General features: G+C 39.0%; 1 protein-coding gene across 3 annotated transcripts in view; it reads right to left on the reverse strand.

Annotated features, from left to right (window-relative positions):
• LOC122342984 (metal transporter CNNM4) overlaps nt 1-14,334 on the reverse strand; it is a 26,096-nt gene extending 11,762 nt beyond the window's left edge. Inside the window, exons 1-4 of one of the 3 annotated variants that reach the window (XM_043237240.1) lie at nt 12,496-14,134; nt 3,175-3,318; nt 2,973-3,107; nt 1,942-2,111 (exon numbers count right to left, since the gene is read on the reverse strand). In XM_043237240.1, coding sequence (XP_043093175.1) covers nt 1,942-2,111; nt 2,973-3,107; nt 3,175-3,318; nt 12,496-13,855 — 1,809 coding nt within the window. In that variant the 5' untranslated portion in view covers nt 13,856-14,134. Of the gene's footprint in view, nt 1-1,941; nt 2,112-2,972; nt 3,108-3,174; nt 3,319-12,495 lie in introns of all 3 variants that reach the window. The other 2 variants (XM_043237241.1, XM_043237242.1) reach the window with 2 other exon arrangements.
• Nucleotides 14,335-15,000: the final 666 nt, after the last annotated feature.

A 15,000-nucleotide genomic window follows, 5' to 3' on the forward strand; every position in this document is an offset into this window, starting at 1 on the left:
TCAGTCCACCACAGAACAAAGATCAGCGTGCAGACGGTTAAGAGCCCTTAAAAGGAGTCATAAAGTACACCAGCAGTAAGACACCTAGCACGGAGTTCTTCCTAATCAGAGATTAAAGACCTACGAAAGAACTTATACTTAGAAAACAATTACCTTCTCGTTTTATGAATTTAACATCCTTAAAATCACAGGAAAAATTAAGATATATATATATATATATATATATATATATATATATATATATATATAAAAAAACAAATTCAAACCAGTTGGCAACATTTTACATTTTCATTCCATTTAAACGCACCAACATTTCAACTGAAATTAAATATATATGATCAAAAAATCATAATATATATATATATATATATATATATATATATATATATATATATATATATATATATAATTAATAAATTTTTGTGCTGTCAAATTATTAAATTGCATCAAAAAATGTGTTTTTGTTTACATAATGTGTTTATTCATGTGTATAAAAATACAAAACCAGCGTCTGAAAATGTATATGCTTATCATATTTTATATTATAAATATATTTAATGCATAACAGACACATAAACATGCATGTGGTTGTAATAAATAAATAAAGACTCATTATTTTAAGACGCAGTTAATCATTTGACAGCATTAGAATAAATGAGAAGAAAATGAATGAAAAGCAGAACGGCTCTATCTTCAAAGTTATTTTTGAAGAAGAACAAGCTGTGACTCCTTTCACTTATTCTCTAAATGTTCAACTAAAGAAGTCTAGCTTCCCAGCGTTCTTCAGATGAATGAACGTGTGGGGTCCGAGCGCTTCAGACCTCCTCCGCCTAATGACTGTTTTGAGGCCAACAATCCCAACAAACCCGCCTGAGAGCGTGACTGAAGTGATGGATGATGGGAAATCACCTGATGATTCGACACCGCCGTGAATCAAGGGACGGGGAAGCGTGCGCAGACATAGATCTCCTCGTTTAGAACACACACAGGAGCTGTGAAAGCTTCCTTCGGTCTGTTTTATTGCACATTTATCACCAAAATGAATGAATCTTCAACTTTTATCTTCATTTAATCACGGCTGCAGTAAACGAGCAGCATGCAGTAGGAACTGAATTGTAAAAAATGCATTTATTTGAAATAAATATCTTTTCTAATTTCCTAAAATTCAAGAAAGAAGCCTGATTTTGATTTCCACAAAGCATGGTGCAAATGGTTTTTTGAATCAGAATATTAAAATGATTTCTGAAGGATCACGTGACACTGAAGACTGCAGCCATGATGAAAAAAGTATGTTTTCTTTATATTTTAACAGTGATTTTTAATTGTGCTAATATTTGACATTATTTACTGTATTTTTGGTCAAATACACTACCTGTCAAGAGGTTTTGAACTGTAAGATTTTTAATGATTTAATGAACCTGCATTTATTTGATCCAACATAACACTAAAGAAGTAAAGTTGTGAAATATATTTACTATTTACAATAACTGCTTTATTGCTTTATATATATATAAAATATATATATATATAAAAAAATAATATATATTTTTGTTTTTTAATATATATTTTTAAATATATATATAAATTAAAAAAAATATATATATATATATATATATATATATATATATACTTTAAATATATATTTAAAATAAACATATATATTTTTATTTTTTAATTTATATATTTAAAAATATGTGTGTGTGTGTGTGTGTATTCTGTGTGAATAAATTTTTATCAGCATTATCAGCAATTAAATATTTAAATAGAAAGCAGTTATTTTAATATATTAAATATATTTCACAACATCTTCTTTAGTGGTATGTTGGATCAAATAAATGCAGAAGAGATTTCTTTCCAATATCTTTGTGATCCCTGACTTTGACACTAGTTTGTCTGAAGATGTCTTCCAGGTGATAACGGCAGGCGTCTTAAACTAGTTACCTGCAGGACGAGGATGAAGAAGTCCACGGCTTTGCCGCGCAGGTACAGGTAGTGATGCGCTGACTTCTTGTCGTTCTCGTTGAACTTGATCTCCTGGATCACGTCGGGGTGCTTCAGGATACGCAGAAGCACTTTCTCTGAGATCTGAGACGGACTGAACAGGTTGACCTCTGCAGAGACAGAAACACACGAAGCCTCTGACCTTCACAAAACTTAACACATACCAGTCATTAATAATAGTGTTTGTTTGTTTTCTAGAAGTAGTGATGCTGTCTCTGCTGATTTTACATCACGTATAATAACTGAAACAATACCAAGATTTCATATTAAATACAGTTTGCATGCTTGATACGTACACCACCAGTCCAACGTTTAGGTTTAAGTGGCCTATTTTGCTGCATTTATTTGATCCAAAATACAGCCTTCATTCTTCTTATTGTATTTCTCTTTATAGAGCGGAATTGAGCAAAAATAAATCTTTTGACTATTTAAAACGACGGTTTTGTATCTGAATAAAAGCTGGAGTTTATTTCTGTAATTTTCAGCATCATTACTCCAGAAATCTGAATAATATACTGATTTGCTGCTCAAGAAAAATGATCATTATTATTAATATTTAACACAGATTCTCTGAGAAACAAAAAAGGCCCTAAGATCAGCAGTTATCAAATATAAAAATATTTTACACAATACCATTCAAAAGCTTGCTGTCAGATTTTACTAATATTTTTTTTTTTTTAATTTATCAAAAGTGCTAAAAAACATTTATAATGTTACAAAAGATTTCAGATAAATACAGTTCTCTTCTGAACTTTCTATTTAAAGAAAAACTACTCAGCTGTAACAATAATAATAATAATAATAATAATAATAATATTAGAATGTTTTCTGAAGGATCACGTGACTGGAGTAACGATGCTTAAAAATAAATGTACAATATTGTCAAATAAAAAGCAGTTATTTTTAGTTACGATGGAAACATCTGACTGTGTTTGCTGGACTCTGAATCAGGGGAACAGAGGCGGACGGACCTGTGGCCAGGAAGCGGTGAGCGGCCAGCAGCAGCTGAGGAGAGATCTTCACTTTGGACTCGCTCTCGTGTTTGAAGGCAGAGAAGTCCCGCTTGTTCTTATTGTGGGCCACTTTCTTCCTGCTGCGGTTATCAGCTGCGGGACAAAGCAGAATCTCAGGAGCGTGTTCTGGAGAAGAGTGTGCCGCGAGGCTTCAACTCACTGTAGAGGTCCGACTCGTCCAGGATCTCTGATTTGATGATCTCCTCGATGACGTCCTCCAGCGTGACCAATCCCAGCACCTCGTAGAACGGGTCTCCCTCGCCCTCGCTGTTCACCTTCTGAACGATGGCCAGGTGGGATTTACCTGAGGAACACCATCAACACAATGAGAGAAAAAGATCACGATAAAACCTAGAATTAAAGGAACCAGCAAGAACACCCGTGCATTAAGATAAAATACTCATTTAATACAATTATTAACAATACATTATTATTATTATTATTCATTCAAATATTACACCAACTTTTTATATTTATATATTTTTATATACACACATATACACATATATATATATATATATATATATATATATATATATATATATATATATATATATATATATATATATATATATATATATATTATATATATAAAACATACATTCATTTATATATATATATATATATATATATATATATATATATATATATATTATTTATTTATTTTATTTTCTAAAATATATACATGCATTCGTGTGCATCTATATATACATAAACAGCACGCATTCATATTTTATGCAAACAAAACTCTTTCCTGTGATTAATCGCTTCACAGCACTATCATTATTATCATCATTATTACTGTTTTACCATCAAATATCAAAAAAATCTGTCAATAATGCTTTGGTAGACCTTTGCATTAAAATCATTTTTGTTGTTTTGATTTCAATTTAATAGAATTATAATATAATACTACACTATTTAAGGTTATTTTATAAATAATATCAAAACATATTTAAACTACCAAAGTTGATTTACTAAAAACTATGGTTTTGTAGGAAACGATTGAAGAGCATGGAAAATAACGTCATAAAAGACAGAAGCTAAACCTTTTTATCACGCATTTCTCATTTAAACCAGACGTGGAGAGAGAAAAGAGAAAAGAAGCAACTAGGAGTGTGAGAGAAATACTACGATACAGTGATGACATGAGGATTTACAACTTCTTATGACCTCGGTGAAGTTAAAAAGTGCTTTCTGCTCAGTTTAGTGACAGTAAAGAGAGCCGAGCTGTAGTGTTCACTGAATCAAGGACAAAGAGAAAACCCTAAAGCGCTTGTTCATCAGATCAGAGATCCTCCATCCAGAGGAACATCAGGAGAACACGAGATTTCAACATCCTCGCCTCGTCTGAAACCACTTCCCATCTCCTACCAGACGCTGACTGCTGCACAGTGATACCTACGTGCTTTTACTGGAATATTGTATTTAATTATTCTTATTTTATGATAACACCTTAAAAAAACAAACAAATAATAACTGGAATTGTTTTTCTCTTTAAAGGAAATCAGCAAGGATGCGTTAAACTGACATTTATAAAAAAAAAAAAAAAAAAAAACATTCAGAAATGTTCCAAAAGACTATCAAATAAATGCAGTTCTTTTGAACTTTCGATTCAGCCAAATGTCTTGAAAAAGACACTTTTTAAACATACTTTCAACAAACAATAACATCAAAATGTAATATATATATACTCTGCAGTGAATGGGTGCCGTCAGAACGAGAGCCAACACAGCACTTCCTGTTCAGAACACTTTTTCACTGGACGAAGAGTTATTATGGATTATGAGCTCTGTGATATTAGAGTTAAAAAGTTTTAATGCTAATCCAATGTTAACTGATGGACTGATGTTTCTAATCAGACTCTCATTCTGACGGCACCCATTCACATGCATTGCCTACGTCTTCAAACCTGCTGAAGAAACAAACTACATCTAGAAGGAGTAAACGTATATTTCTAAAAGGCAAGAATCAAAGTTCAACATTAATCTTAAACCAGAGTAAACCATTATAAAGTCAAGCTTTATCGCGGCTTAACGTTCTACAAACATTTTCTTTAGAACGCTTTTCTACGGGGAAAGATTAACTTTAAAACGCAGCTGCAAAACACCTGACATCAGACAGCCTACGAGGAGAAGATCTTTCTCTGAATATCACGACATCGTTTGCATAAAAGCTTTCATCCACACACAGGTTCATCACAGTCAGACAAAGGCTCACGGAAATATTCAACTTCATCCAACCCTGAGATCTTCTGTCTGTGCTTCACTGAACAGCCAATAAAAAGATCTGAGCAACATTGTGCATTAAAACGGATAAAAAGTAAACGCATAACATTAAAAAGAATTCCATTTCAAATATTCTTTGCTTATTTCTATTCATCAGTGCATCCTGAAAACTAAAGTGCATCACTGTTTCAACAAAAATATTGTGCAGCACTTTTTTTTGAACACTGATAATAATCAGCATATTATTCTGATTTCTGAAGATCTGGAGGAATGATGCTGAAAATACAATGAATAATAATGACATTTGAACTTTAAAAACAAAGATGAAGAGGTTCTGTTGCTGGCTGATGACTGAAATGATTCATAAATAAGTGTGTGTTTTCTGGTACAAGCATGGACCGCACGCTTTCTCTGCTTGTTAGCCGCTCAGTAACACTTCATACACTTTTAACATAAAAGTAGCAAGACAGTAATACTGATAACAATAAGAACACACACACACACACACACACACACACACACACACACACACTCACACACACTCTCACACACTCTCACACACTCACTCACACAGACACAGACACACACACACACTCACACAGACACAGACACACACACAGACACACTCTCACACACACTCACACACACTCACACACACTCACACACACTCACACACACTCACACACACTCACACAGACACACTCACTCACACAGACACAGACACACACACAGACACACACACACAGACACACACACACAGACACACTCTCACACACTCTCACACACTCTCACACACTCTCACACACTCTCACACACTCTCACACACTCTCACACACTCTCACACACTCTCACACACTCTCACACACACACACAGACACACACAGACACACAGACACAGACACACAGACACAGACACAGACACACTCACACACTCACACTCACACTCACACACACACTCACACTCAGACACACTCACACACACACAGACACACACACACACACACAGAGCTGGAATCTGATGTGTTTCTCACTGCTTTCGAATCCTTCTCTTCTGCTCAGCAAGGCTGCATTTACTCGGATTTTTATTTAAATTGCTCTTTTCTGGTATAATTACAAAAAAAATAATGCCAAGTACATTTTTGAATTGTTTTGAAGAGCTAAACAAAACGATAAAAAGCACATTTTGACTAGAAGATCGCTTGTGTTTCCAAACCAGGACGAAACGTGTGACATGAGGAAATAGATCAGTGCATCAGAGAGAAGTCCATTAAAGCTGCCGCTGACCTCATCAGTAATAACAGAATAAAAGAGAAAAACCCTCAGCTATGACCGTATGGAAACCTCTGAGGCTGAAAGCTGTAATTGTCTTTTCTCCTTTCATCACATTTGTTTATGTTTTGAAGCTATATTTAGGCCTACTTTGAATTCTTAACACTAATTAATTATGTATTAATAATAATAATAATAATAATATGTCAGAACATCATTATTTAAAGTATTCTGCTTATATAATTGAACAGAAATCCTGATGCATCGAATCCAAAGGTTGACATGATAATCATCATTCGTTCACACCCTGCTCTGATATTAATAGTCAGTGATGTGTCCCTCTTTTGAGCCTGGAGCCGTTTGCTTTAGTTAAACTCTAAGTTAAGAGGAGGTGTAGTCTGAAACAGAGTTTGATAGCTTCTCAGAATTTGGTTAATGTGTCACTTGAAGTTACTTTCTAAAATACAGCAGAAAAAAAGTTTCTTAACCTGGGCTACTAAAAGGACTTTACAATGGACTTTAACTCCTGGACCAGACTCGCTGCTGGGTCACTTCTGATCGAGTCCACCTTTACTGATGCGCTGGACTCCGGAGACGATTCATTGAGGTCATCCAATGAAACAGCGCTTCTCAAAGGGTCTCAAAAGTCCAGTGTTGTGTTTCTTAATGAATGATCTCATCACACGACTCGCTCTATACACAGTTACTTTATTCGGCGGACGAGCAAAAAAAGGTGTTGATTGCGCCGTGGCTCTGATTTGATGAGATCTTTTTACACATAAACCGTACAGCAGTCACACATCTTCAGAAGAAGAGCTCGTTTACTCTACTGTGTGCAAAGAAGGGAAAACAGATTCAAGTCAGCTCTTTCTGAGGCTGTAGGAGATGCAGAAGAAAACATCTGGATCATGTTTGTGTTCTCATTCATTCAGACAATAACCTGAAAAATCAGGATTAGGATTAATATTGTGATTTGAACCACAGAATCATTAATCTGTGTGAAAACCAGCTGAAGAAATCATTGCAACCTGGCTGTGAGGAAGATGGGAAACATGTCTCTGTGTGTGTGTGTGTGTGTGTGTGTGTGTGTGTGTGTGTGTGTGTGTGTGTGTGTGTGTGTGTGTGTGTGTGTGTGTGTGTGTGTCTGTGTGTGTGTGTGTGTGTCTGTCTGTCAGTGTGTGTGCGTGTCTGTGTGTGTGTGTGTGTGTCTGTGTGCGTCTCTGTATGTGTCTGTGTGTGTGTCTGTGTGTGTGTGTGCGTCTGTGTGTGTGTGTGTCTGTGTGTGTGTGTGTCTGTGTGTGTGTGCGTCTCTGTATGTGTGTGTGCGTCTGTCTGTCTGTGTGCGTCTGTGTGTGTCTGTCTGTCTGTGTGTGTGTGCGTCTCTGTATGTGTCTGTGTGTGTGTGTCTGTGTGTATGTGTCTGTGTGTGTGTCTGTGTGTGTGTGTGTGTGCGTCTGTGTGTGTGTGCGTCTGTGTGTGTGCGTCTGTGTGTGTGTCTGTGTGTGTGTGCGTCTGTGTCTGTGTCTGTGTGTGTGTCTGTGTGCGTCTCTGTGTGTGTGTGTCTGTGTGTGTGTGTGTCTGTGTCTGTGTGTGTGTCTGTGTGTGGATCAGAACTTGATTCATGCTCGAGCAAATCAGGTATTATCTTTGGAGTCAGCAAACATAAAAATATTAAAGCAAGCAAGCAATGAATTTCATAGAAAAATAAAATAATAAAATTTAAAAAATGTAGGATGATTCAATAATACATCTTTGGATCAACCACTAAATATAATGTTTTCAAAAAAAAAAAAAAAAAAAAAAAATTCAAGAACTACCTACAAGAAAAAATTTTAAATCTCTTTTTTAAATAAAACATTAAAACTATAGTTTTTTGGTCTGTGAATGTAATAATGAGAAGGAAATATCTAGAAAGACTCCTGACAATGTTTACATTCTCCTGTTCAAAAGAAACTTTACTTAAATATATATTTATTATATATATACACACACGTCATATATTTAAGTGTAAAAGTGAAGTGGGGCTCGGGCTCAAACACAGGCACATGCTCGGTCAGCACTCCTGACCCGACCACAGGAAGTGAGAAACATCCGTGACACAGAAACACAGACTGATCCCATTACAATACAGAGAGGCTTGTGACAGGACGAGTCCCCGAACACCCAGCCAGCGAGCCCCGGGACCACCGCACTGTCATCACCACCATAAGAACACATATATTACCCTCAACCCTAAACTCCTTCTTTAGCGGTGAATAACCAGGAAGTAAACGCTCGAATCATACCAGTATACCAGTGATAAGGTTTGTTTTTTGGAAATTGAGATTTAAACATCATCTGGACGCTGAAAAAAATAATTATTTGGCTGAGACTCAATCTAGAATCTGAGGGAGCAAACGACTCTAAAATCTGCTTTAAAAGTTGTCCGAATTAAATTCTTAGCAATGCATATTAATAATCAAAAATGAGGGAAAAGACTAAATTGGTGGAACATGATCTTTACTTATTACCCCAAAAAAATACATATCATTTTGACCCACACAATGTATTGTTGTCTGTTTCTACAAATAATGCTGAGCCGCTGATGACCGGAGCTACATTATTCCTCACAAAACAGACCTCAGTTTTCAGACACAGGTGAAGTTACTGAACGTTTCAAACAGAGTCTGCTCTCACGACAAAAACAAGGTGGACATGATTTCCCTCTTTTACTCCAGATATAACCAAACCCAGCGGCCAGCGCTCCACCAGCTGAAGACAGATGTGTGCATGTTTGGGTTTGAATCATGAATAGGAAGTTAAGACTTCTGCATAAACAGAGGAAGCGCTTCAGAAGAGAAACACACAGAGATAGCTTGTTTTCAGTCATTCTAGAAGAACAGGGAGAGATTTAAGTCAATGAGCAGGACGCACTCAGGAGCTGGACTGTTCAGAGCACACCGCACCAAACAGTGTATCCCACAATGCAATGCACTTGACATGACTCCATTCCCCTATAATATACATCTACGCCAAGAACTACCGAACCATTCTGGAGGACCCTGTGCACCCAGTGGTTCAAACATTGCCTCCTGAAGGCGGTGAGATGTATCAGGATGAACACACACACACGACACACACACACACACACACACACACACACGACACACACACACACACACACACACACACACACACACACACACACACACACACACACACACACACACACACACACACACACACACACACACACACACACACACACACACACACACACACACACACACACACACACACACACACGACACACACACACGACAGGACTCTGTCAGAGCGGTCTGATGAACATCTCCCAGACCTGTAGTCACCAGATCTAAATACTATTGAGCCACTTTGGAGTGTTTTGAGTGTTTTGGAGGAGCGAGTCGGGAAACGTTTTCCTCCACCAGCATCACGTAGCGACCTGGACGCTATTCTGCAAGAAGAACGGCTCAAAATCCACCTGGACACTGAGCAGGACTTGTCTCTGTCAGTCCCAAGACTACTAAAGGAGGCCTACACCATACTCAAGAATTATTCTGATCTAAAACCAGGTGTTTCATGTGTGTGTGTGTGTGTGTGTGTGTGTGTGTGTGTGTGTGTATATAATATATATATGACACTGAAGTGAAGACTGAAGTAATGATTCTAAAAAATTCTGCTTTGATGACAGAAATCGTTAACAAAACAATGTGAAATAGACAGCAGTGTCTGTTTAGTGTCTACTGGTCATTATTAGCTAAAGCCTTAACTATACTATCAGACCTTAATATGAAGTGTTGCCTGTATTATTAGTTATTAAATATAATAACAATAAAATAAATAAAAATATATATAAAAATAAATTAAAATATTATATATATAAGTAATTCTTTTTCTATTTTATTCAGCTGGACATCAATGTGACAGAAACATAGCTGAATGGCCTGCTATTAAAAGTCTATGAAACGAATCGTCCGACACACAACAGAGAGCTCAGTCATGTGTGGACGTACACAGTTTCTTCACACTGAACATGTTCTCTCACCTGAAGAGAAGAGAGTCAGCCACATCTAAAGGTGATTAATGCATTTCCACTGCTTGTCCTGACACCTAATAAAACCAGCGCTTGGTCCCTTTCAGATAACCACAATCTCACAGATAGAGTCACTGCATCAGAGCAGCAGCTTAACTGTAAAAGCAAACCTGTTATCTTGCTTCACATAAAGAACTGCTCATGTTATCAGAGTAAAGTCCTCCGGTGCGGCCGCTGACGCCGATCACCGCTTCTATATCAAACGAGCTACAGATCAATACGGCAGGAAGAAGACCGATGAAGACCTGAACCCGAGGACTATACTAGACCAGTCCGGCAGACTTCACATGCATGCGGTTTACGTGTTTAAAGAAGGAGGTACGCTCTTCTCCATCGTTTTTGCAACAGAACAGTCCTGAGTCAAAGCACGCTGACGGTAAACTTGAGCAAACACTGATAAGATAACAGGTTCTGCCCCAGGATTAGTGTCAGGCCTTCTGTGATGACAACAAACAGCAGCTCAGGATTTATACTTATCATACAAATATCTGCTTATATATACATATATATACACATACATGAGCTGGGGTGCTCATTACATGACTGGATCAACATCAACAGCATCATGACTTCATGAATTACAGGCTTGTCAGCGTAAGGAAATGCTGTGATGGGAAACAGGATATTTCATTAAAAAAAGGGGTGGGACTTGTTTTCATGCAAATAGAAAGGATTTATCTTTAAGTCATTGTAGTGCACTTTAGTTAACTAAAAAAAATAATACTGTTTTAGATGATCAGATTGGGGACAAAATAGCATTTAAAAAGTTACATAAAATAGCATTTTAAAAAAAATGAAGTATTAAAAATAGCGTTTAAAAATCTAAAAATTACAAAATGATTACAGGATGTACAACACCAGTCAGATTTTTAGTTTTCTGCACATCAAGCCTGCATTTATTTGATCCAAAGTACAGCAACGGCAGGCATATTTCTATTATATAGGCCTGACTGCTTTATATTTGAATAGATTTCAAAATATAATTTATTTCTACACTTCAGCGTCCCGTGGATCTTCAGAAATCGTTCTAATATGTCGATTTGCTGCTAAAAACACGTAGGTAACACTTTATTTTATAATAACACTCATTTCATGCAAGTAACCCTAAAAATTAATACTACTCAGTGTTTTAATGTATGTTACGATGTAACAAGGACACAATAAAATGTAACCAACCTCTGAAACAAAAACCTTTCGTAACGTCACACAAATATCTCATTATTTCAATCTCATATAAATGCTGTTCTTCTATACTTTCTATTCAAAGAAGCCAGAAAAAATATATACTTTCAGCCATTTTCAAAAATGCTTTTTGAGCAACAAATCATCATATGAGAATGATTTCTGAAGGACACTTTAGACTGAAGCAATGCTGAAAATTAAAAAATATATACTCAAATAGAAAGCAGCTATTTTAAATAAAACTTTTTTTGCTGCACTTTGGATCAAATAAATGCAGGCCTGGTGAGAAGAAGAGGACTCCTCCAGACGTCTTAGAAACTAAAACAGCAGGTTTTGGAGGACCGGGGATCTAATTCAGGCAGATTAAAGACTAAAAGAAATGTTTTTTGCTCTCAGGAACCCTGCTAACAAGGTCAACAGCGCAGAGGAGAAGACCTGCGTTTTCATCCTGGAGCACAGAAGCCAAAATCATTCAAATATCAAGTGAAGCTCATGCTAATGTTTTGTAAACTTCCAACCCAATCAAAATTAGTAATATGCATTGCTAAGAAGTTCATTTGGAGAACTCTGAAGGCGGTTTTCTCTTTTTTTGCAAACAAACCAGACGTCACTGGAAAGACCCTTCATTCATCTTCCAGGTTTTGTTCTCCAGGGTCACGGTCTTCTCTCTCGGCTACAAACAGAGGAGAAAGCACTCGCGGCTCACCTTTCTTGAACTCCTCCAGCATGGAGTCCAGCTTGGTGTCGTGAAACACGAAGTGCACCGGATGGTTGTAGAACTTGGTGATGGTCTTCAGCGTCGTGCAGTCATCCGGATCCACGAAGGCGAGGTCTTTGACGAAGAGGATGTCCACGATGTTGCTCCGCTCGTCCTCGTAGACGGGGATCCTCGTGTAGCCGCTCTCCATGATCTCAGACATGGTGTTGAAGTCCAGCACCGCGTCGCTGTTGATCATGAAGCAGTCGTTTATCGGGGTCATGATGTCCTGCACCGTCTTGGTCCTCAGCTCCAGCGCGCCCTGGATCATGTTCACCTCCTCCTTCACCAAGTCGTTATACGGCGCGGTCACCTTCAGCATCTCCACCAGCTTCTCTCGGTTGTACACGGTGCCGATCTCCTGACCCAGAACGCAGTCCAGGAGCTTGCTGATGGGGTAAGAAAGCGGTAAAGTCAGCAGCATGAAGAACTTGGTGAGGTGAATGGTGTTCGCGCCAACCGCCAAGCCGTGGCGGGAACAGAGCGCCTGAGGGACGATCTCGCCGAAGATGACGATGCCGATGGTCGACGCGATAACGGCCACCAGCCCGGACCCGATGAGGTCGTCCAGGAGGATGGTGAGGGTGGTGTTCACCAGCACGTTCCCCAGGAGAAGCGAGCAGAGCAAGTAGTTTCCCTTCCGCCGGATCGGCTCGATTTTGCTCGCGTACTTCTTTTCTTTCTCGGTACCGCAGCTTTGGACGATGCGCAGCTCCATGGGATCCAGCGCCATTAGACCCAGGTTTAACCCGCTGAACATCCCCGACAGAACCAGAAGGCAGGATATTAAGATCACCTGGAACCAGACGGGAAGGAGGGACTTCTTCTCCTCCACCACGCGCAACTTTCCGTCGTTTTCCCCGAGGAGGACCCACTTCCCTCCCGGGCTGCGCCTGACGCACAGCGCGTAATCCCGGCGCGACTCGCTCTTCCGAAGCGGTTTGATTCTGAGCCCCAGGACCCCAGAGGTGCCCTGGCTCTGGACGGCCATGCCGGTCGTGATGGAGATGTCTTTGGTGAAGTCGGCGCAGGTGCTGTTGGACTCCTCGCTCTGCTCCACGAACTTGATCCGCTCCCAGGTGTCGTTGCTGATCTGCAGCCCGTAGAAGCGGAGCTGGATGTCGCTCTCCTCGGTCACCTGGATGATCCCGTCGTCGGTGGTGGAGGCGGGCTTGACGCTGCTCTCCAGCCGCATGCCGAGGATCCGACTGTCGCTGCCCGGGGACTGCGCTCGGCTAGAAGACATCCCGATCCAGAAGATCAGTAATAAAGTTAGCGTGCTGCCTTCACCGCTCCATTCTGTCGCCATGTTTGTTTCGCTTCTGCGGAATGAGAAGCTGACGTCACCTACTCACTTGGCGAGGCCCCGCCCGCTCATTAACATAGCGCCGGCGGACGTCCAATCAGAGCGCGGATCTCCAACCAATGAGGAAGAACGGCACCGCCTTCTTTGCCTGTTTGTTTTTTTTTCTATTATATTGCGTTTTATAAAAAATACGTCGTCTTGATGTGCGCATGCTCAGTAGCGCCGTACGTATACCTTTTAGACTAAACCTTCAGTTAGGAAACAAATGTACACACGTGACAACTATTTGAATCATAGTTTTTCTTTTATCTTTCGTTTTAAACCGTAACCTGAAACTGACCTGGTAAAGGAATAACAGTTTAGATATTACATCATAGGGGAAAATAATCAAAAAACACAACTCTTTAAAACAGCATCTTTTCTTTAGATTTCCAGCAGCTGAATAAACACTGTTAATAATAAATAATATAAATGTCCTTAAATAGGGATGGCTTTAATGTGTGAACACACACACACACACACACACACAGACTCACACACACAAACTCACACACACAGACTCACACACACACACACCACACACACACTCACACACACAGACAAACACACACACACACGCACACAGACACAGACAAACACACACACACACACGCAGACACACACAGACAAACACACACACACAGACACAGACACACACAGACAAACACACACAGACACACACACACTCACACAGACACACACACACACACAGACACACACACACACACAGACACACACACACACACACACACACACAGACACAGACACACACACACACTCTCACACACACACACACACAGACACACACACACACTCACACACACACACACAGACACACACACTCACACACACACACACACACACACACACACCTCACACACACACAGTAGACAACCAATCAAAAGCACGCTTCCAGCATCTAAAGAGGTTTCTAGGGGCAGAAACATGTTATTATATAATTCACAATTATCTTTGGAGTAAAGTAAGGATGATAAACACATACTTAAATATTTAATTGTATTAAACACTATTCACATTTCAGCACATTTCCTCTAGCTTTCTCTGTCCTCTACACGCTGAGCGTCACTGAACACACATTAAAAACAATC

This window comes from Puntigrus tetrazona, chromosome 4, assembly GCF_018831695.1.
Source record: "Puntigrus tetrazona isolate hp1 chromosome 4, ASM1883169v1, whole genome shotgun sequence".
In the NCBI taxonomy this organism is placed as follows: Eukaryota; Metazoa; Chordata; class Actinopteri; order Cypriniformes; family Cyprinidae; genus Puntigrus; species Puntigrus tetrazona.